General features: G+C 54.2%; 1 protein-coding gene across 1 annotated transcript in view; it reads left to right on the top strand.

The window, feature by feature from the left end:
- The window catches only part of LOC144953252 (heat shock protein 105 kDa-like), a 41130-nt gene that overhangs the window by 4137 nt on the left and 9417 nt on the right, over positions 1–27576 (top strand). Inside the window, exons 2-7 of the mRNA XM_078883823.1 lie at positions 17045–17102; positions 18979–19119; positions 21538–21660; positions 22868–22967; positions 25279–25412; positions 27118–27365. Of these exons, the coding sequence (XP_078739949.1) occupies positions 17045–17102; positions 18979–19119; positions 21538–21660; positions 22868–22967; positions 25279–25412; positions 27118–27365 (804 nt within the window). The remainder of the gene's footprint in view (positions 1–17044; positions 17103–18978; positions 19120–21537; positions 21661–22867; positions 22968–25278; positions 25413–27117; positions 27366–27576) is intronic.

Here is a 27576-nt window from a genome sequence, read left to right as displayed (position 1 = left end):
CCAGTAAAAAAAAATATGATAATTGTTTTTTTTACCCTTCTATCTATATAGAAGGGTAAAAAAAAACATCTATCTATATAGAAGGGTAAAAAAAACAATTATCAGTACTATAGCATTCAATATATACGATTATAGTTTAATAACAAGTAGCGAGCGAAATCAATAATGTGTATTTAATTTCTGTTGGATCGCGTAAATATAAATGTGCCCTTTGGTTATTTCGGCAAAGTCGCGTAGAAATAAATTAAATAATTATAGAGTTCGACGTTTCGATTGCAACACACGCAACCATCATCAGGTACAAATGAATGAGAAAACAAACCCAGTGAACTTGGAAATGTAATGCGATACAACACAGTCGGCTAACACAACGTTCTTACAAAGATTGTTAAATTTGAGAGAGAGACAAAACATAGACACACAGACAGACACACAAGCAGACACAGACAGAGACACAAGCAGAGAGACACACACACAGACAGAGACACAAGCAGAGAGACACACACACAGACAGAGACACAAGCAGAGAGACACACACACAGACAGAGACACAGGCAGAGAGAGACTCACACAGACAAACAGAGAGACACACAGACAGACACAAGCAGAGACACACACAGACACACAAGCAGAGAGAGAAACAGAGAGAGACTCACACAGACAGAGACGCACAGACAGAGACACACAGACAGACGCACAGACAGACGCACAGACAGACGCACAGACAGACGCACACACAGACGCACACACAGACGCACACACAGACGCACACACAGACGCACACACAGACGCACACACAGACGCACACACAGACGCACACACAGACGCACACACAGACGCACACACAGACGCACACACAGACGCACACACAGACGCACACACAGACGCACACACAGACGCACACACAGACGCACACACAGACGCACACACAGACGCACACACAGACACACAAGCAGAGACTCGCACAGAGACAGATAGACACACAGGCAGACACAGGCAGAAAGACTCGCACAGAGACACACAGACAGACACACAAGCAGAGAGAGATTCACACATAGACAGAGACACTCAACATAGACACACAGACAGACACACAAGCAGTGAGACACACACACATAGACCCACAAGCAGACACACAGGCAGAGAGAGACTCACACAGAGACAAACAGAGAGAGACACACGCAGACACACGCAGGCAGACAGACAGATAGACAGGCAGACACAGGCAGACACAGACAGATAGACAGACAGATAGACAGGCAGACAGACAGGCAGACAGACAAGCAGACAGACAAGCAGGCAGACAGACACAGACAGATAGACAGGCAGACAGACAGACAGACACAGACAGACACAGGCAGACAGACACAGGCAGACAGACACAGGCAGACAGACACAGGCAGACAGACACAGGCAGACAGACACAGGCAGACAGACACAGGCAGACAGACACAGGCAGACAGACACAGGCAGACAGACACAGGCAGACAGACACAGGCAGACAGACACAGGCAGACAGACACAGGCAGACACACACAGACAGGCAGACACAGGCAGGCAGACAGGCAGACAGACACACGAGCAGAGAGAGACTCGCACAGAGACAGAGAGACTCACATAGGCACACAGATGATGGTTGCTTGTGTTGCAATCGAAACGTCGTGTTCTATTACTATTTAATTTAATTGCTCTCTACGTGACTTTACCGAAAGAACCAAGAAGATGAATCCCTGCAGTCACGAAAGCTTATATATATATCTTCTCGATATATATAAAAGGCAAACTTGTGATTATGTGTGTCTGTTCAAAATGTTTAGCCTACTTCCCGACATGTACACCATGCAACCATTATAAAAATACACTTTCGTGTGTTTTTTTAGGGGGGGGGGGAGCTCAATAATGCAGAGATTTTTTGCACGCCAAGTGAGCTGTGACGTCACATCTGTCACGTGACCCCACATCTGTCACGTGACCCCACATCTGTCACGTGACCCGCGCACGTGGTAGGCGTCACGCATTGTAGTGTAGCGGGTAGCCTACGAACCCGGCGACCCGAGTTCGATTCCCGCTCACGGCCACCACCGCCGGTGACGATTATTTTCACCGCTCCTTGGCCCTCCCCTAGGTCGACTCGGCCTCAAACGAGTAACTGCTGGTGCTGTGTGAACATCGCCACTGGGGAGACAAAGGCGGCCGGGCGTGGTGCTGTCACCCACCCCCTCGTAGTTTATGAATGTGCCGTTACGTCGACAGAACGTGGGCCACTGTGCAGAGGTCGCAAACGGGTTTTGATTCCTTACCCGCACCCGTACCCGGCCGCACCAGGGTCGCAAACGGGTACCCGTACCCGGCCGGGTACGTGTAGGGTACGGGTATCGGGTACCTGATTGCGACCTCTGGGATGAAGCCACGTTGCAGGCGCGGGTGGGTTGGTTCTAGGAACTTGAATTGTGAGAAGAGACAAGACGTTGGGAAATGAGTGACAAACGGTGACTCACCAGTGACTCACGGCCTACCCGTACCCGGCCGCACCAGGGTCGCAAACGGCTACCCGTACCTGGCCGGGTACAGGTAGCCGGGTATCGGGTAGGGTACGGGTATCGGGTACCCGGTTGCGACCTCTGCCACTGTGTTACCAAGTGTACGGCACTAAACCGGCGGTTGTGTGTTGGAGAGCGAATCCACAATTGCAAAACCACATTTACAATTTGTACGGTTATTACCCCGTATTCTTGTACGGGGGAAATTGAGGTGTGTTTGCCGTTTCTCTCCTTGCGATGGGACTTTGTAGGATGGACGTTGAGGTTTATGAGGGGCGCGGGGTGACCAATAGGGTCTGAATTGGTCTGTCGTAAGGTAGGGCACTGATAAGGGGGTGGCAGGTATAGTGTAGTGTGTAGTGTATAGTGTGTGTAGTATATAGTGTAGTGGGTAGTGTATAGTGTAGTTTGTATGATGTAGTGTATAGTGTAGTTTGTGTAGTGTATAGTGTATAATGTAGTGTATAGTGTAGTGTATAGTGTAGTTTGTGTAGTGTATAGTGTATAATGTAGTGTATAGTGTAGTGTATAGTGTAGTTTGTGTAGTGTATAGTGTATAATGTAGTGTATAGTATAGTGTAGTGTGTAGTGTAGTGTATAGTGTAGTTTGTGTAGTGCATAGCACTATGGCACGTGGCCACTGGGTTGGGGTGGTGATGGTGGTTGTGGTGATGGTGGTGATGATGGTGGTGATGATGGTGGTGGTGATGGTGGTGATGATGGTGGTGATGATGGTGGTGATGATGGTGGTGGTGATGATGGTGATGATGGTGGTGGTGGTGATGATGGTGGTGGTGGTGATGATGGTGATGGTGATGATGATGGTGGTGATGGTGGTGGTGATGATGGTGGTGGTGATGATGGTGATGATGGTGATGATGATGATGGTGGTGGTGATGATGGTGATGATGGTGATGATGATGGTGGTGGTGATGATGGTGGTGATGATGATGATGATGGTGGTGATGATGATGATGGTGGTGGTAATTCCTGTGGGGGATGATCACCTGTAGCGTGTGTACTGCTGCCAGCAGCGGTGGTATCCACTGCATGTCAGCACTTGCTGTTTCCACTTTCTCGTCTGTCTTGTGGTGCCAATATTCACAAGTCGTACAAATCCTTGTCGTGTGCATAGTATAGTAGTGTGTATAGTGTATAGCAGGGTATAGCAGTGTAGTGTATAGTGTAGTGTATTTTATAGTGTAGTGTATAGTAGTGTAGTGTAGTGTATAGCAGTGTAGTGTATAGCAGTGTAGTGTATAGCAGTGTAGTGTGTATAGTGTATAGCAGGGTATAGCAGTGTAGTGTATAGTGTAGTGTATTTTATAGTGTAGTGTAGTGTATAGTGTAGTGTATAGCAGTGTAGTGTATAGCAGTGTAGTGTATAGCAGTGTAGTGTATAGCAGTGTAGTGTGTATAGTGTATAGCAGGGTATAGCAGTGTAGTGTATAGTGTTGTGTATTTTATAGTGTAGTTTATAGTGTAGTGTATAGTAGTGTAGTGTATAGCAGTGTAGTGTGCATAGTATAGTAGTGTGTATAGTGTATAGCAGGGTATAGCAGTGTAGTGTATTTTATAGTGTAGTATAGTGTGTAGTGTAGTGTATAGTAGTGTAGTGTGTAATAGTGTATAGTAGTGTAGTGTGTAATAGTGTATAGTAGTGTATAGCAGTGTATAGTAGTGTAGTGTATAGCAGTGTAGTGTATAGTGTAGTGTGTAGTGTAGTGTATAGTGTAGTGTATAGTAGTGTATGGTAGTGTAGTGTATGGTAGTGTAGTGTATAGTAGTGTAGTGTATAGTAATGTATAGTAGTGTATAGTGTAGTGTATAGTGCAGTGTATAGCAGTATAGTGTATAGTGTAGTGTATTGTAGTGTAGTGTATAGTGTAGTGTATAGTAGTGTAGTGTATAGTAGTGTATAGCAGTGTAGTGTATAGTGTAGTGTATAGTAGTGTAGTGTATAGTAGTGTAGTGTATAGTAGTGTATAGCAGTGTAGTGTATAGCAGTGTAGTGTGTAGTGTAGTGTATAGTGTAGTGTATAGCAGTGTAGTGTATAGTGTAGTGTATAGCAGTGTAGTGTATAGTGTAGTGTATAGCAGTGTAGTGTATAGTGTAGTGTATAGTGTAGTGTATAGTAGTGTATAGTGTAGTGTATAGTAATGTATAGTATAGTAGTGTATAGTAGTGTAGTGTATAGTGTAGTGTATAGTAGTGTATAGTGTAGTGTATAGTAGTGTATAGCAGTGTAGTGTATAGTAGTGTATAGTATAGTAGTGTATAGTAGTGTATGGTAGTGTAGTGTATAGTAGTGTATAGTAGTGTATAGTGTGTATAGTAGTGTATAGTGTAGTGTATAGTAGTGTATAGCAGTGTAGTGTATAGTGCAGTAACAATGAAAATAGTCGAGTACATTTGCAGTTTGCGTGTGTCTCTCTCCGCCCGTGGCGGTCACGTGGAGCTGTCTCCGGTTTATCCCTGGGACATTGTCACACGGCGGCGGCGGCGGCGATGGTGGTGATTTCGTGTGTGATGGGGGGTCACTTCCTGTAAACAGAGCTACTGCCTAAGCAGCTCAGTGGTGTGACCCTGGCACCCTGGTCACCATGAAACATCGTTTAGTTTGTGTGCACTGTGCGTGTCTCTCTCTCTCTCTGTCTGTCTGTCGACCCGTGGCGGACATGTGGAGTTGCCACCGGTTTATTCCGGAGACATTCCACGCGGCGGCGATGGTGATGATTTCGTGTGTGATGGGGGGGTCGCTCACCTGTAAACAGAGCTACTGCCTAAGCAGCTCAGTGGTGTGGCCCTGGCACCCTGGTCACCATGAAACATCGTTTAGTTTGTGTGCACTGTGCGTGTCTCTCTCTCTCTCTGTCTGTCTGTCGACCCGTGGCGGACATGTGGAGTTGCCACCGGTTTATTCCGGAGACATTCCACGCGGCGGCGATGGTGATGATTTCGTGTGTGATGGGGGGGTCGCTCACCTGTAAACAGAGCTACTGCCTAAGCAGCTCAGTGGTGTGGCCCTGGCACCCTGGTCACCATGAAACATCGTTTAGTTTGTGTGCACTGTGCGTGTCTCTCTCTGTCTCTGTCTGTCTGTCGACCCGTGGCGGACATGTGGAGTTGCCACCGGTTTATTCCGGAGACATTCCACGCGGCGGCGGCGATGATGACGACGACGATGACGACGATGATGATGACGATGATGATGAGGACGATGATGATGACGATGATGATGATGACGATGATGATGAGGACGATGATGATGAGGACGATGATGATGATGACGATGATGACGATGACGATGATGACGATGATGATGAGGACGATGATGATGAGGACGATGATGATGAGGACGATGATGATGAGGACGATGATGATGAGGACGATGATGATGAGGACGATGATGATGAGGACGATGATGATGACGATGACGTCGACAACGATGATGATGACGATGATGATGACGATGACGATGATGATGATGACGATGATGATGACGTCAACGACGACAATGACGTCGACGATGATGATGACGATGATTATGACGATGACGAGGACGATGACCCTGATGACGATAATGACGACGACGACGATGATGATGATGCCGATGTTATGAGCCACTCGTTTGAGCTGCTTGTGATTGTAGTCGAGGCCAGGCGGGTCGCTTCCTGTAGAGAGATGGACAGCGACCCGCTTGGCCCTCTACTACAAACACACCCTGGTAACAATCAAAATAGGCGAGTTGTTAACGAGTTAACGGGTTAACCCCGCTCCCTGCCACTGAATTAACGGGTTAACTTCGAGTTAACGGGTTAACTCCACTCCCTGCCACTGAGTTAACGGGTTAACCCCGCTCCCTGCCGCTGAGTTAACGGGTTAACTTCACTCCCTGCCACTGAGTTAACGGGTTAACTTCGAGTTAACGGGTTAACTCCACTCCCTGCCGCTGAGTTAATGGGTTAACTCCAATCCCTGCCGCTGAGTTAACGGGTTAACTTCACTCCCTGCCTCTGAGTTAACGGGTTAACTTCACTCCCTGCCACTGAGTTAACGGGTTAACTCCACTCCCTGCCACTGAGTTAACGGGTTAACTCCACTCCCTGCCACTGAGTTAACGGGTTAACTCCACTCCCTGCCACTGAGTTAACGGGTTAACTCCACTCCCTGCCACTGAGTTAACGGGTTAACTTCACTCCCTGCCGCTGAGTTAACGGGTTAACTTCACTCCCTGCCACTGAGTTAACGGGTTAACTTCACTCCCTGCCGCTGAGTTAACGGGTTAACTTCACTCCCCGCCACTGAGTTAACGGGTTAACTTCACTCCCTGCCGCTGAGTTAACGGGTTAACTTCACTACCTGCCACTGAGTTAACGGGTTAACTTCACTCCCTGCCACTGAGTTAACGGGTTAACTTCACTACCTGCCACTGAGTTAACGGGTTAACTTCACTCCCTGCCACTGAGTTAACGGGTTAACTTCACTACCTGCCACTGAGTTAACGGGTTAACTTCACTACCTGCCTCTGAGTTAACGGGTTAACTTCACTACCTGCCTCTGAGTTAACGGGTTAACTTCACTACCTGCCTCTGAGTTAACGGGTTAACTTCACTCCCTGCCACTGAGTTAACGGGTTAACTTCACTACCTGCCACTGAGTTAACGGGTTAACTTCACTCCCTGCCACTGAGTTAACGAGTTAACTTCACTCCCTGCAGCTGAGTTAACGGGTTAACTTCACTACCTGCCTCTGAGTTAACGGGTTAACTTCACTCCCTGCCACTGAGTTAACGGGTTAACTTCACTCCCTGCCACTGAGTTAACGGGTTAACTTCACTCCCTGCCGCTGAGTTAACGGGTTAACTTCACTACCTGCCACTGAGTTAACGGGTTAACTTCACTACCTGCCACTGAGTTAACGGGTTAACTCCGCTCCCTGCCGCTGAGTTAACGAGTTAACGGGTTAACTCGCCTCCCTGCCACTGAGTTAACGGGTTAACCCCGCTCCCTGCCGCTGAGTTAACGAGTTAACGGGTTAACTCGCCTCCCTGCCACTGAGTTAAGGGGTTAACCCCGCTCCCCGCCACGACCTCGCCCTGCCAACGCCTGGCACGGCGAGCCAAGTGGATGGTGACGTAGCCACCAAACCACTTTTGGGTATAAACTTTCTCTTTTAGATTTTTGTTTTATAATCGGGCCTCTTGCGTGTCGCAAAATGTGGGTGGTAGGGGGCACGCCCTGCCCCCCTGCCCCCCCCCCAATTTCTAATTGTTGCGTACGATGGCGATACAGGGCAGGAGGTTTGTGTGTAGTAGTGGATAGGTGTGTAGTGTGTAGTGTATAGTAGTGTATATAGTGTAGTGTATAGTAGTTTATAGTTGTGTAGTGTATAGTAGTGTATATAGTGTAGTGTATAGTAGTTTATAGTTGTGTAGTGTATAGTAGTGTGTAGTGTATAGTGTAGTGTATAGTGTAGTGTATAGTGTAGTGTATAGTAGTTTATAGTTGTGTAGTGTATAGTGTAGTGTATAGTGTAGTGTATAGTGTAGTGTATAGTGTAGTGTATAGTGTAGTGTATAGTGGTGTAGTGTAGTGTATAGTAGTGTATAGTGTAGTATATAGTGTAGTGTATAGTAGTTTATAGTTGTGTAGTGGTTAGTGTATAGTGTCGTGTGTAGTGTATAGTGTAGTGTATAGTAGTTTATAGTTGTGTAGTGTAGTGTATAGTAGTGTATAGTGTAGCAGAGGTGTGGACTCGAGTCATGTGACTTGGACTCGAGTCAGACTCGAGTCATGAATTTGATGACTTGCGACTCGACTTGGACTTGCATAACAATGACTTTGTCCCACCTCTGTAGTGTAGTGTATAGTAGTTTATAGTTGTGTAGTGGTTAGTGTATAGTGTAGTGTATAGTAGTGTATAGTGTCGTGTGTAGTGTAGTGTATAGTAGTTTATAGTTGTGTAGTGTATAGTGCAGAGGTGTGGACTCGAGTCATGTGACTTGGACTCGAGTCATGAATTTGATGACTTGCGACTCGACTTGGACTTGCATAACAATGACTTTGTCCCACCTCTGGTATAGTGTATAGTGTAGTATATAGTGTAGTGTATAGTAGTTTATAGTTGTGTAGTGTATAGTGTAGTGTATAGTAGTGTATAGTGTAGTGTATAGTAGTTTATAGCAGAGGTGTGGACTCGAGTCATGTGACTTGGACTCGAGTCAGACTCGAGTCATGAATTTGATGACTTGCGACTCGACTTGGACTTGCATAACAATGACTTTGTCCCACCTCTGGTTTATAGTTGTGTAGTGGTTAGTGTATAGTGTAGTGTATAGTGTAGTGTATAGTAGTTTATAGTAGTGTAGTGTATAGTGTAGTATATAGTGTAGTGTGTAGTAGTTTATAGTTGTATAGTGTCGTGTGTAGTGTAGTGGATAGTTTAGTGGATAGTGTAGTGTGTAGTGTAGTGGATAGTGTAGTGGATACTAGTGTAGTGGATAGTGTAGTGGATAGTGTAGTGGATAGGAGTGTAGTGCGCTAATCTGCGTGTCTCTACGGCTGTCTGTGTGATGAGTGTATATGGGCGCTGTGGTGGCTATGAGATGTTGACTACCTCGCCTGGTACACAGGAGGTCGTGGGTTCAATCCCAACCCTGATGACACCTGCTGTATATTTGCAGTCTGCGTCTCTCTCTCATCATCATCACGGTCGCTATGAGATGTTAATTGCCTTGCCTGGTGTACAGGAGGTCGTGGGTTCAATCCCAACCCTGATGACACCTGCTGCTGTTGTATATTAGGACGCTGTCTTTCCGACAGACCTGTTCTTCACCTGACGACGGCTGCTTGCGTTGTGGCCGAAACGTCGTGAGAATTATTTTATTATGTTTTATTATTATTTTATTACTTCCCTTCTACGTGATACTCTGTTAGAGTTTTTTATTTGGTTAGATTGCGTATTCAATGTTGAGTTTGCACGATCTGTTCACGTGATGACCCCTACAAGTTGGGTGGTGGAGTGTGTCTTCTCTAGCCTCTGTCTCTCTGTTATAGAGGGGTTTATTTGGGGTTATATTGTGTAAATTTGAACGCAGACTCCAAATATACAGCAGGACCCACGACCTCCTGTTGACCAGGCGAGGTAGTCAACATTTCACAGAACCCACGACCTCCTGTAGACCAGGCGAGGTAGTCAACATCTCACCACGGGGTGAGAGAGACACAGACTCCAAATATACAGCAGGACCCACGACCTCCTGTAGACCAGGCGAGGTCATCAACATCTCACAGAAACCACGATCTCCTGTTGACCAGGCGAGGTAGTCAACATCTCACAGAAACCACGACCTCCTGTAGACCAGGCGAGGTAGTCAACATCTCACAGAAACCACGATCTCCTGTAGACCAGGCGAGGTAGTCAACATCTCACAGAAACCACGACCTCCTGTAGACCAGGCGAGGTAGTCAACATCTCACAGAAACCACGATCTCCTGTAGACCAGGCGAGGTCGTCAACATCTCACAGAAACCACGATCTCCTGTAGACCAGGCGAGGTCGTCAACATCTCACAGAACCCACGACCTCCTGTAGACCAGGCGAGGTAGTCAACATCTCACAGAAACCACGACCTCATGTAGACCAGGCGAGGTAGTCAACATCTCACAGAAACCACGATCTCCTGTAGACCAGGCGAGGTAGTCAACATCTCACAGAAACCACGACCTCCTGTAGACCAGGCAAGGTAGTCAACATCTCACAGAAACCACGATCTCCTGTAGACCAGGCGAGGTAGTCAACATCTCACAGAAACCACGACCTCCTGTAGACCAGGCGAGGTAGTCAACATCTCACAGAAACCACGATCTCCTGTATACCAGGCGAGGTCGTCAACATCTCACAGAAACCACGATCTCCTGTAGACCAGGCGAGGTCGTCAACATCTCACAGAACCCACGACCTCCTGTAGACCAGGCGAGGTAGTCAACATCTCACAGAAACCACGACCTCATGTAGACCAGGCGAGGTAGTCAACATCTCACAGAAACCACGATCTCCTGTAGACCAGGCGAGGTAGTCAACATCTCACAGAAACCACAACCTCCTGTAGACCAGGCGAGGTAGTCAACATCTCACAGAAACCACGATCTCCTGTAGACCAGGCGAGGTAGTCAACATCTCACAGAAACCACGATCTCCTGTAGACCAGGCGAGGTAGTCAACATCTCACAGAAACCACGATCTCCTGTAGACCAGGCGAGGTAGTCAACATCTCACAGAAACCACGACCTCATGTAGACCAGGCGAGGTAGTCAACATCTCACAGAAACCACGATCTCCTGTAGACCAGGCGAGGTAGTCAACATCTCACAGAAACCACGACCTCATGTAGACCAGGCGAGGTAGTCAACATCTCACAGAAACCACGATCTCCTGTAGACCAGGCGAGGTAGTCAACATCTCACAGAAACCACGATCTCCTGTAGACCAGGCGAGGTAGTCAACATCTCACAGAAACCACGATCTCCTGTAGACCAGGCGAGGTAGTCAACATCTCACAGAAACCACGACCTCATGTAGACCAGGCGAGGTAGTCAACATCTCACAGAAACCACGATCTCCTGTAGACCAGGCGAGGTAGTCAACATCTCACAGAAACCACGACCTCATGTAGACCAGGCGAGGTAGTCAACATCTCACAGAAACCACGATCTCCTGTATACCAGGCGATGTAGTCACCATCTCACAGAACCCACGACCTCCTGTAGACCAGGCGAGGTCGTCAACATCTCACAGAACCCACGATCTCCTGTAGACCAGGCGAGGTAGTCAACATCTCACAGAAACCACGACCTCATGTAGACCAGGCGAGGTAGTCAACATCTCACAGAAACCACGATCTCCTGTAGACCAGGCGATGTAGTCAACATCTCACAGAACCCACGACCTCCTGTAGACCAGGCGAGGTAGTCAACATCTCACAGAAACCACGATCTCCTGTAGACCAGGCGAGGTAGTCAACATCTCACAGAAACCACGATCTCCTGTAGACCAGGCGAGGTAGTCAACATCTCACAGAAACCACGATCTCCTGTAGACCAGGCGAGGTAGTCCATATCTCACAGAAACCACGATCTCCTGTAGGTTATAGCGTGTAAATATAAACACATTTTCGTGATCTATGGGTGATATTGGTCGTGAAAGCCCGTCACGACTACGTGTTAAACTCTCTCTCTTCTAGATTTGAAGGTTGATGCAGCGAATCTGGCTGTGACGGTTCCACCTGATGACTGAGACTTGTGTTGCCTCCGAAACGTCGTGATTTTTTTTATTTTATTTTATTTTTATGTAACTTTTATTTTACTTTAATGAAACTTTTATTTTACTTTTATTAATTTAAATTAAATAGTTTTTTAATTTTTTATAAAAATTAATTTTTTATTATAATTAGATTTCAAAAGTGTTATTTATTTAATTTTTATTTATTTTACTTTTACAAAATTGTATTTGTTTGATTTAATTTTATTTGAATGTTATTTTTATTTAAAATTTTGTTATTAAATTTGTATTTAATAATATTTATTTTATTTTTATTTTATTTTTATTTTACTTTTATAAATTTTCATTGAAATTTTTTACCTACGTGACTTTACCCGAAAAAAACCTAAGAACATCTCTCTCTCTCTGTCTGTCGCTTTCGTTATCCGTGGCTGGCAAGGGTGATGGGTGGGAGGGGGCGTGAGAAGACCAACTCCACAAACCTCGCCCCGACTATTCCTGGCTCGAGATTTGGGTTTGACGCCCCCCGGGGGTCGCCATTGTTTTGACTCGGCGCAAAACTAGAGGTGGGGGGAGGTTAGTGGGGGGAGAGGGGAGGTTAGTGGGGGGAGAGAGGGGAGGTTAGTGGGGGGAGAGGAAGGTTAGTGGGGGGAGAGGGGAGGTTAGTGGGGGGAGAGGGCAGGTTAGTGGGGGGAGAGGGGAGGTTAGTGGGGGGAGAGAGGGGAGGTTAGTGGGGGGAGAGGAAGGTTAGTGGGGGGAGAGGGGAGGTTAGTGGGGGGAGAGGGCAGGTTAGTGGGGGGAGAGGGGAGGTTAGTGGGGGGAGAGGGGAGGTTAGTGGGGGGAGAGAGGGGAGGTTAGTGGGGGGAGAGGAAGGTTAGTGGGGGGAGAGGGGAGGTTAGTGGGGGGAGAGGGGAGGTTAGTGGGGGGAGAGGGGAGGTTAGTGGGGGGAGAGGGGAGGTTAGTGGGGGGAGAGAGGGGAGGTTAGTGGGGGGAGAGGGGAGGTTAGTGGGGGGAGAGGGGAGGTTAGTGGGGGGAGAGGGGAGGTTAGTGGGGGGAGAGGGGAGGTTAGTGGGGGGAGAGAGGGGAGGTTAGTGGGGGAGAGAGGGGAGGTTAGTGGGGGGGAGAGGGGAGGGTTAGTGGGGGGAGGTTAGTGGGGGGAGAGAGGGGAGGTTAGTCGGGGGAGAGGGGAGGTTAGTGGGGGGAGAGGGAGGTTAGTGGGGGGAGAGGGGAGGTTAGTGGGGGGAGAGGGGAGGTTAGTGGGGGGAGAGAGGGGAGGTTAGTGGGGGGAGAGAGGGGAGGTTAGTGGGGGGAGAGGGGAGGTTAGTGGGGAGGAGGTTAGTGGGGGGAGAGAGGGGAGGTTAGTCGGGGGAGAGGGGAGGTTAGTGGGGGGAGAGGGGAGGTTAGTGGGGGGAGAGGGGAGGTTAGTGGGGGGAGAGGGGAGGTTAGTGGGGGGAGAGGGGAGGTTAGTGGGGGGAGAGTGGGGAGGTTAGTGGGGGGAGAGAGGGGAGGTTAGTGGGGGGAGAGGGGAGGTTAGTGGGGGGAGAGGGGAGGTTAGTGGGGGGAGAGAGGGGAGGTTAGTGGGGGGAGAGAGGGGAGGTTAGTGGGGGGAGAGGGGAGGTTAGTGGGGGGAGGTTAGTGGGGGGAGAGAGGGGAGGTTAGTCGGGGGAGAGGGGAGGTTAGTGGGGGGAGAGGGAGGTTAGTGGGGGGAGAGGGGAGGTTAGTGGGGGGAGAGGGCAGGTTAGTGGGGGGAGAGGGGAGGTTAGTGGGGGGAGAGGGGAGGTTAGTGGGGGGAGAGAGGGGAGGTTAGTGGGGGGAGAGGAAGGTTAGTGGGGGGAGAGGGGAGGTTAGTGGGGGGAGAGGGGAGGTTAGTGGGGGGAGAGGGGAGGTTAGTGGGGGGAGAGGGGAGGTTAGTGGGGGGAGAGGGCAGGTTAGTGGGGGGAGAGGGGAGGTTAGTGGGGGGGAGAGGGGAGGTTAGTGGGGGGAGAGAGGGGAGGTTAGTGGGGGGAGAGGAAGGTTAGTGGGGGGAGAGGGGAGGTTAGTGGGGGGAGAGGGGAGGTTAGTGGGGGGAGAGGGGAGGTTAGTGGGGGGAGAGGGGAGGTTAGTGGGGGGAGAGGGGAGGTTAGTGGGGGGAGAGAGGGGAGGTTAGTGGGGGGAGAGAGGGGAGGTTAGTGGGGGGAGAGAGGGGAGGTTAGTGGGGGGAGAGGGGAGGTTAGTGGGGGGAGAGGGGAGGTTAGTGGGGGGAGAGGGGAGGTTAGTGGGGGGAGAGGGGAGGTTAGTGGGGGGAGAGGGGAGGTTAGTGGGGGGAGAGAGGGGAGGTTAGTGGGGGGAGAGAGGGGAGGTTAGTGGGGGGAGAGAGGGGAGGTTAGTGGGGGGAGAGAGGGGAGGTTAGTGGGGGGAGAGAGGGGAGGTTAGTGGGGGGAGAGAGGGGAGGTTAGTGGGGGGAGAGGGGAGGTTAGTGGGGGGAGAGGGGAGGTTAGTGGGGGGAGAGGGGAGGTTAGTGGGGGGAGAGGGGAGGTTAGTGGGGGGAGAGGGGAGGTTAGTGGGGGGAGAGGGGAGGTTAGTGGGGGGAGAGGGGAGGTTAGTGGGGGGAGAGGGGAGGTTAGTGGGGGGAGAGGGGAGGTTAGTGGGGGGAGAGGGGAGGTTAGTGGGGGGAGAGGGGAGGTTAGTGGGGGGAGAGGGGAGGTTAGTGGGGGGAGAGAGGAGTGGGGGGGGGGCGAGAGAGGAGTGGGGGGGGGAGGAGTGGGGGGGGGAGAGAGGAGTGGGGGTGGGGAGAGGAGTGGGGGGGGTGGGGAGAGGAGTGGGGGGGGTGGGGAGAGGAGTGGGGGGGGGGAGAGGAGTGGGGGGGGAGAGGAGTGGGGGGAGAGGTTTTCGCGCGCAAATCGGGGGGGGGGGAGGTGCGTGTGGGTGGGTTATGCAAGCGAGCTATTAATACATCGACTGGGGCAAAGTCACGGGCAGCGTGTGGTGGTGGTTGTGGTGGTGTGATGGTGGAGGTGGTGGTGGGGGTGGTGGTTGTGGTTGTGGTGGTGGTGTGATGGTGGGGGTGGTGGTGGGGTGGTGTGATGGGTGGTGGGGTGGTGGTGGGGGTGGTGGTGGTGGTGGTGGTGGGGTGGTGTGATGGTGCGGGTGGGGGTGGTAGTGGTGGTGGTGGTGTGATGGTGGTGGTGGTGGTGGGGTGGTGGTGGGGGTGGTGGGGGTGGTGGTGGTGGTGGTGTGATGGTGTGATGGTGGTGGTGGTGGTGGGGTGGTGGTGGGGGTGGTGTGATGGGTGGTGGGGTGGTGGTGGTGGGGGTGGGGGTGGTGGTGGTGGTGGGGTGGTGTGATGGTGGTGGTGGGGGTGGTGGTGTGATGGTGGTGGTGGGGTGGTGGTGGGGGTGGTGGGGGTGGTGGGGGTGGTGGTGTGATGGTGGTGGTGGTGTGATGGTGGTGGTGGTGGTGGGGTGGTGGTGGGGGTGGTGGTGGTGGTGGTGTGATGGTGGTGGTGGGGTGGTGGTGGGGTGGTGGTGGTGGTGGTGTGATGGTGTGGTGGTGGTGGTGGTGGTGGGGTGGTGGTGGGGGTGGTGGTGGGGTGGTGTGATGGTGCGGGTGGGGGTGGTGGTGGTGGTGGTGTGATGGTGGTGGTGGTGGTGGTGTGATGGTGGTGGTGGTGGTGTTGTGGGGAGCGGTGGTGCAGCGGTTAGCGCGCTGCACTATCAACCCGGCGATACGGGTTCGATTCCCGCTCACGGCCAACACCGGTGACGATTATCTGAACTGGTCCTGGACCTCCCCTAGGTCGACTCGGCCTCAAATGAGTCTCTGTTGGTCTCTGTCTGTGTAAGTCTGTGGGTCTCTGGGTCTTTGTGTAAGTCTGTGGGTCTCTGTGTGTCTTTGTGGGTCTGTGTGTGGCTGTGTAAGTCTATGGGTCTCTGTGGGTCTCTGTGTGGCTGTGTAAGTCTGTGGGTCTCTGTGTGTGTCTGTGTAAGTCTATGGGTCTTTGTGGGCCTCTGTGTGTGTCTGTGTAAGTCTGTGGTTCTCTGTGTGTGTCTGTGTGAGTCTGTGGGTCTCTGTGTGTGTCTGTGTACGTTTGTGGGTCTCTGTGTGAGTCTGTGTAAGTCTATGGGTCTTTGTGGCCCTCTGTGTGTGTCTGTGTAAGTCTGTGGTTCTGTGTGTGTCTGTGTTAGTCTGTGGGTCTCTGTGTGAGTCTGTGTATGTTTGTGGGTCTCTGTGTGAGTCTGTGTAAGTCTATGGGTCTTTGTGGGCCTCTGTGTGTGTCTGTGTAAGTCTGTGGTTCTGTGTGTGTCTGTGTGAGTTTATGGGTCTATGTGGGTCTCTGTGGGTCTCTGTGTGTGTCTGTGGGTCTCTGTGTGTGTCTGTGGGTCTCTGTGTGTGTCTGTGGGTCTTTGTGTGTGTCTGTGGGTCTTTGTGTGTGTCTGTGTAAGTCTGTGGGTCTCTGTGTGTGTCTGTGTAAGTCTATGGGTCTTTGTGGGCCTCTGTGTGTGTCTGTGTAAGTCTGTGGTTCTCTGTGTGTGTCTGTGTGAGTCTGTGGGTCTCTGTGTGAGTCTGTGTACGTTTGTGGGTCTCTGTGTGAGTCTGTGTAAGTCTATGGGTCTTTGTGGGCCTCTGTGTGTGTCTGTGTAAGTCTGGTTCTGTGTGTGTCTGTGTGAGTCTATGGGTCTATGTGGGTCTCTGTGTGTGGCTGTGTGTGTCTGTGAGTCTGTGGGTCTCTGTGTGTGTCTGTGGGTCTCTGTGTGTGTCTGTGGGTCTCTGTGTGTGTGTCTGTGGGTCTCTGTGTGGGTCTGTGGGTCTTTGTGTGTGTCTGTGTAAGTCTGTGGGTCTCTGTGGGTCTCTGTGCGTGACCCTGTCTCCGTATATCAGCGGCCCCCAATCTTTTTGGCACCCGGGACCGGTTTCGGTTTCGTGGAAGACAATTTTGGCGGGAGGTGGGTTACATCATTGGGTCTTTCCCCCTTTTCAAAGAAGCTCTCTGGCGACGTTTGTCAGTACAGATGATGAAGCCTCACCTGTTGGTACAGATGATGAAGCCTCACCTGTTGGTACAGATGACGAAGCCTCACCTGTTGGTACAGATGACGATGCTTCGCTCGCTCGCTCGCTCGCCTCCTGCTGTGTGGGCCGGTTCCTAACCAGCCACGGATCGGTACCGGTACCGTGGGCCGGGGGTGACCCCTTGCCGTACATGTCAATGGCTACATGGGGGATCTTTGTCTGTGTCTTGCAGGTCGGTGATCTCGCTGGGCCCGAAGAGTCGAGCCATTGGCTCGGCCGCCAAGACCCAGGTAACCATGACGGGTGTCGCTGTGGCTAAGAGACGTTGACTACCTCGCCTGGTACGCAGGAGGTCGTGGGTTCAATCCCAGACACTGAGAGATGTTGACTACCTCGCCTGGTACACAGGAGGCCGTGGGTTCGATCCCAGACACTGAGAGATGTTGACTACCTCGCCCTGGTACGTGGTACGCAGGAGGTCGTGGGTTCGATCCCAGACACTGAGAGATGTTGACTACCTCGTCCTGGTACGCAGGAGGTCGTGGGTTCAATCCCAGACACTGAGAGATGTTGACTACCTCGCCTGGTACACAGGAGGTCGTGGGTTCGATCCCAGACACTGAGAGATGTTGACTACCTCGCCTGGTACACAGGAGGTCGTGGGTTCGATCCCAGATACTGAGAGATGTTGACTACCTCGCCTGGCACACAGGAGGTCGTGGGTTCAATCCCAGACACTGAGAGATGTTGACTACCTCGCCTGGTACACAGGAGGTCGTGGGTTCGATCCCAGACCCTGAGAGACGTTGACTACCTCGCCTGGTACACAGGAGGTCGTGGGTTCGATCCCAGACACTGAGAGATGTTGACTACCTCGCCTGGTACACAGGAGGTCGTGGGTTCAATCCCAGACACTGAGAGATGTTGACTACCTCGCCTGGTACACAGGAGGTTGTGGGTTCAATCCCAGACACTGAGAGATGTTGACTACCTCGCCTGGTACGCAGGAGGTCGTGGGTTCAATCCCAGACACAGAGATGTTGACTACCTCGCCCTGGTACGCAGGAGGTCGTGGGTTCAATCCCAGACACTGAGAGATGTTGACTACCTCGCCTGGTACACAGGAGGTCGTGGGTTCAATCCCAGACACTGAGAGACGTTGACTACCTCGCCTGGTACACAGGAGGTCGTGGGTTCAATCCCAGACACTGAGAGACGTTGACTACCTCGCCTGGTACACAGGAGGTCGTGGGTTCAATCCCAGACACTGAGAGACGTTGACTACCTCGCCTGGTACACAGGAGGTCGTGGGTTCAATCCCAGACACTGAGAGACGTTGACTACCTCGCCTGGTCCACAGGAGGTCGTGGGTTCGATCCCAGACGCTGAAAGATGTTGACTACCTCGCCCGGTACGCAGGAGGTCGTGGGTTCGATCCCAGACATTGAGAGACGTTGACTACCTCGCCTGGTACACAGGAGGTCGTGGGTTCAATCCCAGACACTGAGAGACGTTGACTACCTCGCCTGGTACACAGGAGGTCGTGGGTTCAATCCCAGACGCTGAGAGACGTTGACTACCTCGCCTGGTACACAGGAGGTCGTGGGTTCGATCCCAGACACTGAGAGACGTTGACTACCTCGCCTGGTACACAGGAGGTCGTGGGTTCAATCCCAGACACTGAGAGACGTTGACTACCTCGCCTGGTACACAGGAGGTCGTGGGTTCGATCCCAACCCTGACGATGCTTGCTGCTGTATTTTCGGAGTCTGCGTCTCTCTCATCTCTCTCCCCGTGATGGTCACTCTCCGTGTCTCTGTCTCATCGTCTGTCCCGTGTCTCTCTCTCTGTCTCACCGTCTGTCTCCGTGTGTCTCTCCGTGTCTCTCCCCGTGTCTCTGTCTCACCGTCTGTCTCCGTGTCTCTCCCCGTGTCTCTCCCCGTGTCTCTCCCCGTGTCTCTCCCCGTGTCTCTCCCCGTGTCTCTCCCCGTGTCTCTCCCCGTGTCTCTCCCCGTGTCTCTCCCCGTGTCTCTCCCCGTGTCTCTCCCCGTGTCTCTCCCCGTGTCTCTCCCCGTGTCTCTCCCCGTGTCTCTCCCCGTGTCTCTGTCTCTCCGTCTGTCCCCGTGTGTCTCTCTCTCTGTGCGTGTCTCCCTTCCCGGGACGCAGGTCGTCACGAACTGCAAGAACACATTCCAGAGTTTCAAGCGTTTCCATGGGCGCCTGTTCTCGGAGCCGTACGTTCAGCAGCAGGCGGCGCGGCTGCCCTACCAGCTGGTGCCGCTGCCTAATGGGGGCGTGGGGGGCAAGGTGAGATGGGGGGGGGGGTGAGCGAGTGTGTGTGTGTGAGAGAGTGAGAGAGTGAGCGTGTGTGTGTGTGTGTGTGTGGTGTGGTGTGTGTGTGTGTGTGGTGTGTGTGTGTGAGAGTGAGCGTGTGTGTGTGGTGTGTGTGTGTGTGTGTGTGTGTGAGAGTGAGCGTGTGTGTGTGGTGTGTGTGTGTGGTGTGTGTGTGTGTGAGAGTGAGCGGGTGTGGTGTGTGTGTGCGAAACGTGGACCCCCCTAGTGGAGCATCTTCGCCGGTTGGAAACATTTAGGCTGGCCTGCCTACGATCCATCCTGGGTTTAACCAGGCTGGATTGTGTGAGGAGCTCACAAGTCCTTGAAAGATCTGGGCAAAGTCCTATCAGTGAGCTCCTCCGGCAGGCAAGGCTGCGTTGGCTGGGTCATGTAGCCCGCATGCCCAGCCACCGCATGCCTAAACAGCTTTTGTTCGGCCGGATCGAGGGGGCTAAACGGGCGCGGCACGGGCTAGAGAAGAGATGGAGTGATGTGGTACAGGAGGACGTGGAGCTGAGTGGACTTGCCGATGACTGGTACCAGCGGTGTCAAGATCGGCCTCAGTGGAGGAGGCTCGTGAAGGACGCTACTGGGCAGTTGGAGGCAGTCGCCCTCCAACAACAACGGAGGGCGGAGGAGCGACGCTCACAACAACGAGCGGAGCGCTGGGTGGCTAAAGCACAGCAAGTTGGCACAGTAGGGGGCACAGGTGGTGCATCAGCCACTCGTCTCGGTCATCTCGGTCAGTCGACCCGTGGCACCTGGGTCTGCCCCGTGACCTCCTGCCAGCGGGCGTTCGACACTTCACGTGGCCTCAGGGTGCACATGGCCTGGCACAAGCGTCGTGGTGACGTCACCGCCACTTAGTGGCGAATGGCGGTTGTTGTGTGTGGTGTGTGTGTGTGAGAGTGAGCGTGTGTGTGTGATGTGTGTGTGAGAGTGAGCGTGTGTCTGTGTGTGTGTGTGGTGTGTGTGTGAGTGAGCGTGTGTCTGTGTGTGTGTGTGGTGTGTGTGTGAGAGTGAGCGTGTGTGTGAGTGAGCGTGTGTCTGTGTGTGTGTGTGTGTGGTGTGTGTGGTGTGTGTGTGAGAGTGAGCGTGTGTGTGTGGTGTGTGTGTGTGGTGTGTGTGTGTGTGTGAGAGTGAGCGTGTGTCTGTGTGTGTGTGTGGTGTGTGTGTGTGAGTGAGCGTGTGTGTGTGGTGTGTGTGTGTGTGAGAGTGAGCGTGTGTGTGTGGTGTGTGTGTGAGTGAGCCTGTGTGTGTGGTGTGTGTGTGAGAGTGAGCGTGTGTGTGTAGTGTGGTGTGTGTGTGTGTGTGAGAGTGAGCGTGTGTGGTGTGTGTGTGTGTGTGTGAGAGTGAGCGTGTGTGTGGTGTGTGTGTGTGTGAGAGTGAGCGTGTGTGTGTGTGTGGTGTGTGTGTGTGTGTGTGAGTGAGCGTGTGTGTGTGGTGTGTGTGTGTGTGGTGTGTGTGTGTGTGTGAGAGTGGGTGTGTGTGTGTGTGGTGTGTGTGTGTGTGTGGTGTGTGTGTGTGAGAGTGAGCGTGTGTCTGTGTGTGTGTGTGGTGTGTGTGTGGGGAGCGGTAGTGTAGCGGTTAGCGCGCTGCGCTATGAACCTGGCGACCCGGGTTCGATTCCCGCTCACGGCTAACACCAGTGACGATTATCTGAACCGGTCCTGGGCCTCCCCTAGGTCGACTCAGCCTTAAATGAGTACCTGGTGCGGTGTGTAAACATCGCCACTGGGGAGACAAAGGCGGTCGGGCGTGGTGCTGGCCACCCACCCCCTCGTGTACCGTTCCGGCCTTCATAGGTGCTCGCTAACAGCACTTGCCCCTACAGTCTGTTAAGGCTATACGGGGGATCTTTGTGGTGTGTGTGTGTGAGTGAGCGTGTGTGTGTGGTGTGTGTGTGTGTGTGTGGTGTGTGTGTGTGAGAGTGAGCGTGTGTCTGTCTGTGTGTGTGTGTGTGTGGTGTGTGTGTGAGTGAGCGTGTGTGTGTGTGGTGTGTGTGTGTGAGAGTGAGCGTGTGTGTGTGGTGTGTGTGTGAGAGTGAGCGTGTGTGTGTGTGAGAGTGAGTGAGCGTGTGTGTATGAGAGTGAGCGTGTGTGTGTGGTGTGTGTGTGAGAGTGAGCGTGTGTGTGTGTGAGAGTGAGTGAGCGTGTGTGTATGAGAGTGAGCGTGTGTGTGTGGTGTGTGTGTGTATGAGAGTGAGCGTGTGTGTGTGGTGTGTGTGTGTATGAGAGTGAGCGTGTGTGTGTGGTGTGTGTGTGTATGAGAGTGAGCGTGTGTGAGTGAGTGAGAGGTGTGAGGTGTGTGTGAGAGAGCGTGCGTGAGCGAGTGTGTCTCTGTCTCTCTGTCTCACCTCTCCCTCTGTGTCTCCGTTCCCCGTGGCTGCAGGTGATGTACATGGAGGAAGAGGCGGTGTTCTCTGTGGAGCAGATGAGCGGCATGCTCCTGTCTAAGCTCAAAGAGGTGGCCGAGAGCGCTCTTAAGAAGCCGGTCACAGACTGCGTCATCTCGGTGGGTACCCGGATCGCCACCATCATCACGACAGATTCAGAGATTCAGACTGTCTTCTCGACAGACCTGTTCTACACCTGAGGACGGCTGCTTGCGTTGTGGCCGAAACGTCGTGAGAATTATTTTATTATGTTTTATAATTTTTTTATTTTTTCCATTCTACGTGACTTTACCGAAAGAACCAAGAAGATGAACCTCCGACACTGCCATTCACCACTCACTACCACATCACCACCAGCCACCCACCACTAACCCCACCACCACTGCCACCCACCACCAACCCCACCACTAACCCCACCACCACTGCCACCCACCACCCACCCCACCACTAACCCCACCACCACTGCCACCCACCGCCCACCCCACCACTAACCCCACCACCACTGCCACCCACCACCCACTACCACAACACCACCACCCACCCACCACTCACCCCACCACTAACCCCACCACCACTGCCACCCACCACCCACCCCACCACTAATCTCACCACCACTGCCACCCACCACCCACCCCACCACTAACCCCACCACCACTGCCACCCACCACCCACCCCACCACTAACCCCACCACCACTGCCACCCACCGCCCACCCCACCACTAACCCCACCACCACTGCCACCCACCACCCACCCCACCACTAACCCCACCACCACTGCCACCCACCGCCCACCCCACCACTAACCCCACCACCACTGCCACCCACCACCCACTACCACAACACCACCACTGCCACCCACCACCAACCCCACCACTAATCTCACCACCACTGCCACCCACCACCCACCCCACCACTAACCCCACCACCACTGCCACCCACCACCCACTACCACAACACCACCACCCACCCACCACTCACCCCACCACTAACCCCACCACCACTGCCACCCACCACCCACCCCACCACTAACCCCACCACCACTGCCACCCACCGCCCACCCCACCACTAACCCCACCACCACTGCCACCCACCACCCACTACCACAACACCACCACTGCCACCCACCACCAACCCCACCACTAATCTCACCACCACTGCCACCCACCACCCACCCCACCACTAACCCCACCACCACTGCCACCCACCGCCCACCCCACCACTAACCCCACCACCACTGCCACCCACTACCACAACACCACCACTGCCACCCACCACCAACCCCACCACTAATCTCACCACCACTGCCACCCACCACCCACCCTCCAGGTACCAACCTTTTTCACGGACGCAGAGCGCCGCTCCGTGCTTGACGCCTCTCAGATCGCAGGCCTCAACTGCCTGCGCCTCATGAACGACAGCACCGCCGGTGAGATGCTTTCTCGCACGCTCACTCGCTCACTCATCCACACGCTCGCTCGCACGCTCACTCGCACGCACACTCGCACACTCGCTCACCCACTCATTCACTCACCCACTCATTCACTCACTCGCACACTCACTCACCCACTCATTCACTCACACGCTCACACACTCACTCGCACGCACACTCGCACACTCGCTCACCCACTCATTCACTCACCCACTCATTCACTCACTCGCACACTCACTCACCCACTCATTCACTCGCACACTCGCTCACACTCATTCACTCACTCGCACGCACACTCACCCGCACCTACTCGCCCACTCGCCCACTCGCTCTCTCGCTCACTCGCTCAATCACACACTCACCCACTCACTTGCACACCCACTCACACATACACACACCCACACACTCGCACACACTCGCACACACTCGCACACACACCCACTCATTCACACACCCACTCATTCACACACCCACTCATTCACACACCCACTCATTCACACACCCACTCATTCACACACCCACTCATTCACACACCCACTCATTCACACACCCACTCATTCACACACCCACTCATTCACACACCCACTCATTCACACACCCACTCATTCACACACCCACTCATTCACACACCCACTCATTCACACACCCACTCATTCACACACCCACTCATTCACACACCCACTCATTCACACACCCACTCATTCACACACCCACTCATTCACACACCCACTCATTCACACACCCACTCATTCACACACCCACTCATTCACACACCCACTCATTCACACACCCACTCATTCACACACCCACTCATTCACACACCCACTCATTCACACCTCCTCGCACGCATGCACACTCACCCACTCACTCGCCCACCCACTCACTCAACCACTCACCCACCCAACATGCTCACCCACCACCCAGTACTGACTCACTACCCACCACCCACCCACCCACCCACTCACCCACCCACCACCCTTGCTAGCGCCAGGCAGTACAGCAAGTAGGTTGGCGTTGTGTTAATTCCTCTGTGGGGCAGCGGTAGTGTGTAGAGGCTGATGGTGGTGACGGTGAATGGTGGTGTTTATCGTGATGGTGGTGGTAGCGTTGGTGGTGGTGATAGTGATGGTGGTAGCGTTGGTGGTGGTGATAGTGATGGTGGTAGCGTTGGTGGTGGTGTTGATAGTGATGGTGGTAGCGTTGCTGGTGGTGGTGATCGTGATGATGGTGGCAACTTTGGCACTGGCGATGGTGGTGGTGATCGTGATGATGGTGGCAACTTTGGCACTGGTGATGGTAATGTTGGGGGTGTTGATCGTGATGATGGTGGCAACTTTGGCACTGGCGATGGTAATGTTGGGGGTGTTGATCGTGATGATGGTGGCAACTTTGGCACTGGCGATGGTGGTGGTGATCGTGATGATGGTGGTAACTTTGGCACTGGTGATGGTAATGTTGGTGGTGGTGATCGTGATGATGGTGGCAACTTTGGCACTGGTGATGTTGGTGGTGATCGTGATGATGGTGGCAACTTTGGCACTGGCGATGTTGGTGGTGATCGTGATGATGGTGGCAACTTTGGCACTGGCGATGTTGGTGGTGATCGTGATGATGGTGGCAACTTTGGCACTGGCGATGTTGGTGGTGATCGTGATGATGGTGGCAACTTTGGCACTGGCGATGTTGGTGGTGATCGTGATGATGGTGGCAACTTTGGCACTGGTGATGGTAATGTTGGGGGTGTTGATCGTGATGATGGTGGCAACTTTGGCACTGGCGATGTTGGTGGTGATCGTGATGATGGTGGTAACTTTGGCACTGGTGATGGTAATGTTGGGGGTGGTGATCGTGATGATGGTGGCAACTTTGGCACTGGTGATGGTAATGTTGGGGGTGTTGATCGTGATGATGGTGGCAACTTTGGCACTGGTGATGGTAATGTTGGGGGTGTTGATCGTGATGATGGTGGCAACTTTGGCACTGGCGATGTTGGTGGTGATCGTGATGATGGTGGTAACTTTGGCACTGGTGATGGTAATGTTGGGGGTGGTGATCGTGATGATGGTGGCAACTTTGGCACTGGCGATGTTGGTGGTGATCGTGATGATGGTGGTAACTTTGGCACTGGTGATGGTAATGTTGGTGGTGTTGATCGTGATGATGGTGGAAACGTTGGTGGTGGTGGTGATCGTGATGATGGTGCTAACTTTGGCACTGGTGATGGCAAAGTTGGTGGTGATCGTCACCGTGATGAGTGGCGTTGGTAACGCTGTCGACGGCTCGACCTGCGACCTGCGACCTTCCCCAGTGGCCCTGGCCTACGGCATCTACAAGCAGGACCTTCCCGCGCCGGAGGAGAAGGCCCGCGTCGTGGTGTTCGTGGACATGGGTCACTCGGCCTTTCAGGTGTCGGCCTGCGCGTTCAACAAGGGCAAGCTGAAGGTACGGCCACGCTGGGGGGGCGCATTGGGAGATCCTGGACTCGCTGTGTCACGTGGGGGCGGTGGTGAGGGTGGTGGTGGGGGTTGAAGTGGTGGTGGAGGGGGCGGTGGTGGTGGGGGCGGTGGTGGTGGGGGCGGTGGTGGTGGGGGCGGTGGGGGGTTGAGGTGGTGGTGGCGGCGGTGGTGGTGGTGGCGGTGACAGCGCTGCTTACTTGCCGCTGTCACCGCCTCCACTACCACCACCCTCATCGCCACCGTCACAGTCTCCACCACCACCACCACCATCGTCACCATCACCATCGCCTCCACTACCACCATCACTAGCCTCACAATCACCACCACCATCATCATCACCCCACTATCACCACCATTGTCACCACCATCACCATCGTCACCACCATCACCACCGTCACGGTCACCGCCGTCACGGTCACCACCACCACCACGTGGTCTCCTGGTCTGCTGTGCTCGGCAAGCACGCAGCTGTGGAGCAACCACAGCAACCATCTCCCCCCCCTCCCCCCCTCCTCTCCTCCTCCCCCCCTCCCCTCCCCCCCTCCCCTCTCCTCCCTCTCTCATCTCCCCCTCCTCCTCCCCCCCCTCCCTCTCCCCCCCCACCTCCCCCCTCCCCCCCCCCCCTCTCCTCCCCCCCCCTCTCCTCCCCCCCCCTCTCCTCCCCCCCCCTCTCCTCCCCCCCCCTCTCCTCCCCCCCCCTCTCCTCCCCCCCCCCTCCTCCCTCCCCCCCTCTCCTCCCCCCCCCTCTCCTCCCCCCCCCTCTCCTCCCCCCCCCTCTCCTCCCCCCCCTCTCCTCCCCCCCCCCTCCTCCCCCCCCCCCTCTCCTCCCCCCCTCCCCTCCCCCCCTCCCCTCTCCTCCCTCTCTCATCTCCCCCTCCTCCTCCCCCCCTCCCTCCCCCCCCCCTCTCCTCCCCCCCCCCTCTCCTCCCCCCCCCCTCTCCTCCCCCCCCTCTCCTCCCCCCCCCTCTCCTCCCCCCCCCTCTCCTCCCCCCCTCCCCTCCCCCCCTCCCCTCTCCTCCCTCTCTCATCTCCCCCTCCTCCTCCCCCCCTCCCTCTCCCCCCCCTCTCCTCTCCCCCCCCCCTCTCCTCCCCCCCCCTCTCCTCCCCCCCCCTCTCCTCCCCCCCCTCTCCTCCCCCCCCTCTCCTCCTCCCCCCCTCTCCTCCCCCCCTCCCCTCCCCCCCTCCCCTCTCCTCCCTCTCTCATCTCCCCCTCCTCCTCCCCCCCTCCCTCTCCCCCCCCTCTCCTCCTCCTCCCCCCTCTCCTCCTCCCCCCCCCCCCTCCCTCTCCCCCTCCCCCCCTCCCCTCCCCCTCCCCCCTCCCCTCTCTCTTCTCCCCTCGTCCCCCTCCCCTCTCCTCCTCCCCTCTCCTCCCCTCCTCCCCCTCCCCTCTCTCCTCCTCCCCTTTCCTCTCCCCCCTCCCCCTCTCCCCCCCCTCTCCTCCTCCCCCTCTCCTCCTCCCCCCTCCTCCCCCCCTCTCCTCCTCCCCTCTCCTCCTCCCCCCTCCTCCCCCCCCTCTCCTCCTCCCCCCCTCTCCTCTCCTCATCCCCCTCTCCTCTCCTCATCCCCCTCTCCTCCCCCTCCCCTCCTCCCCCTCCCCCCCCTCCTCCCCCTCCCCTCCTCATCCCCTCCCCCCCCATCTCCCCTTTCCTCCTCCCCCCTCTCATACCCCTCTCCCCCCCCCCCCCCTCCAGGTGCTGGCGACGTCGTTTGACCCGTACCTGGGCGGGCGCGACTTTGACGACGTGCTCGTGGACTACTTCTGCGAGGACTTCCACGCGCGCTACCGCAAGCTGGATGTGCGCTCGCGGCCCCGCTCGCTCCTCCGCCTCTACCAGGAGTGCGAGAAGCTCAAGAGGCTCATGAGCGCCAACTCCACGGACATCCCCATCAACATCGAGTGCTTCGTGGACGAGATCGACGTCACGGGACGCATGAACCGGTGAGGGGGAGGGGGCGGTGGGGTGGTGGTGGTGGTGGTGAGTGTGGTGGTGGGGAGAGTGGTGGTGATTGTGGTAGGGGTGAGTGGCGAGTGGTCGTGATTGTGGTAGGGGTGAGTGGTGGTGATGGGGAGAGTGGTGGTGGTGATGGGGGAGAGTGGTGGTAGTGGTGGGGAGAGTGGTTGTGATGGTGGTGGTGGTGGTGATGGGGGA

The sequence above is a fragment of the Lampetra fluviatilis genome, chromosome 73, assembly GCF_964198595.1.
Source record: "Lampetra fluviatilis chromosome 73, kcLamFluv1.1, whole genome shotgun sequence".
NCBI lineage: Eukaryota > Metazoa > Chordata > Hyperoartia > Petromyzontiformes > Petromyzontidae > Lampetra > Lampetra fluviatilis.
The sequence above is the reverse complement of the archived record's forward strand: the minus strand, read 5'-3'. Positions and strand labels throughout refer to the sequence as shown.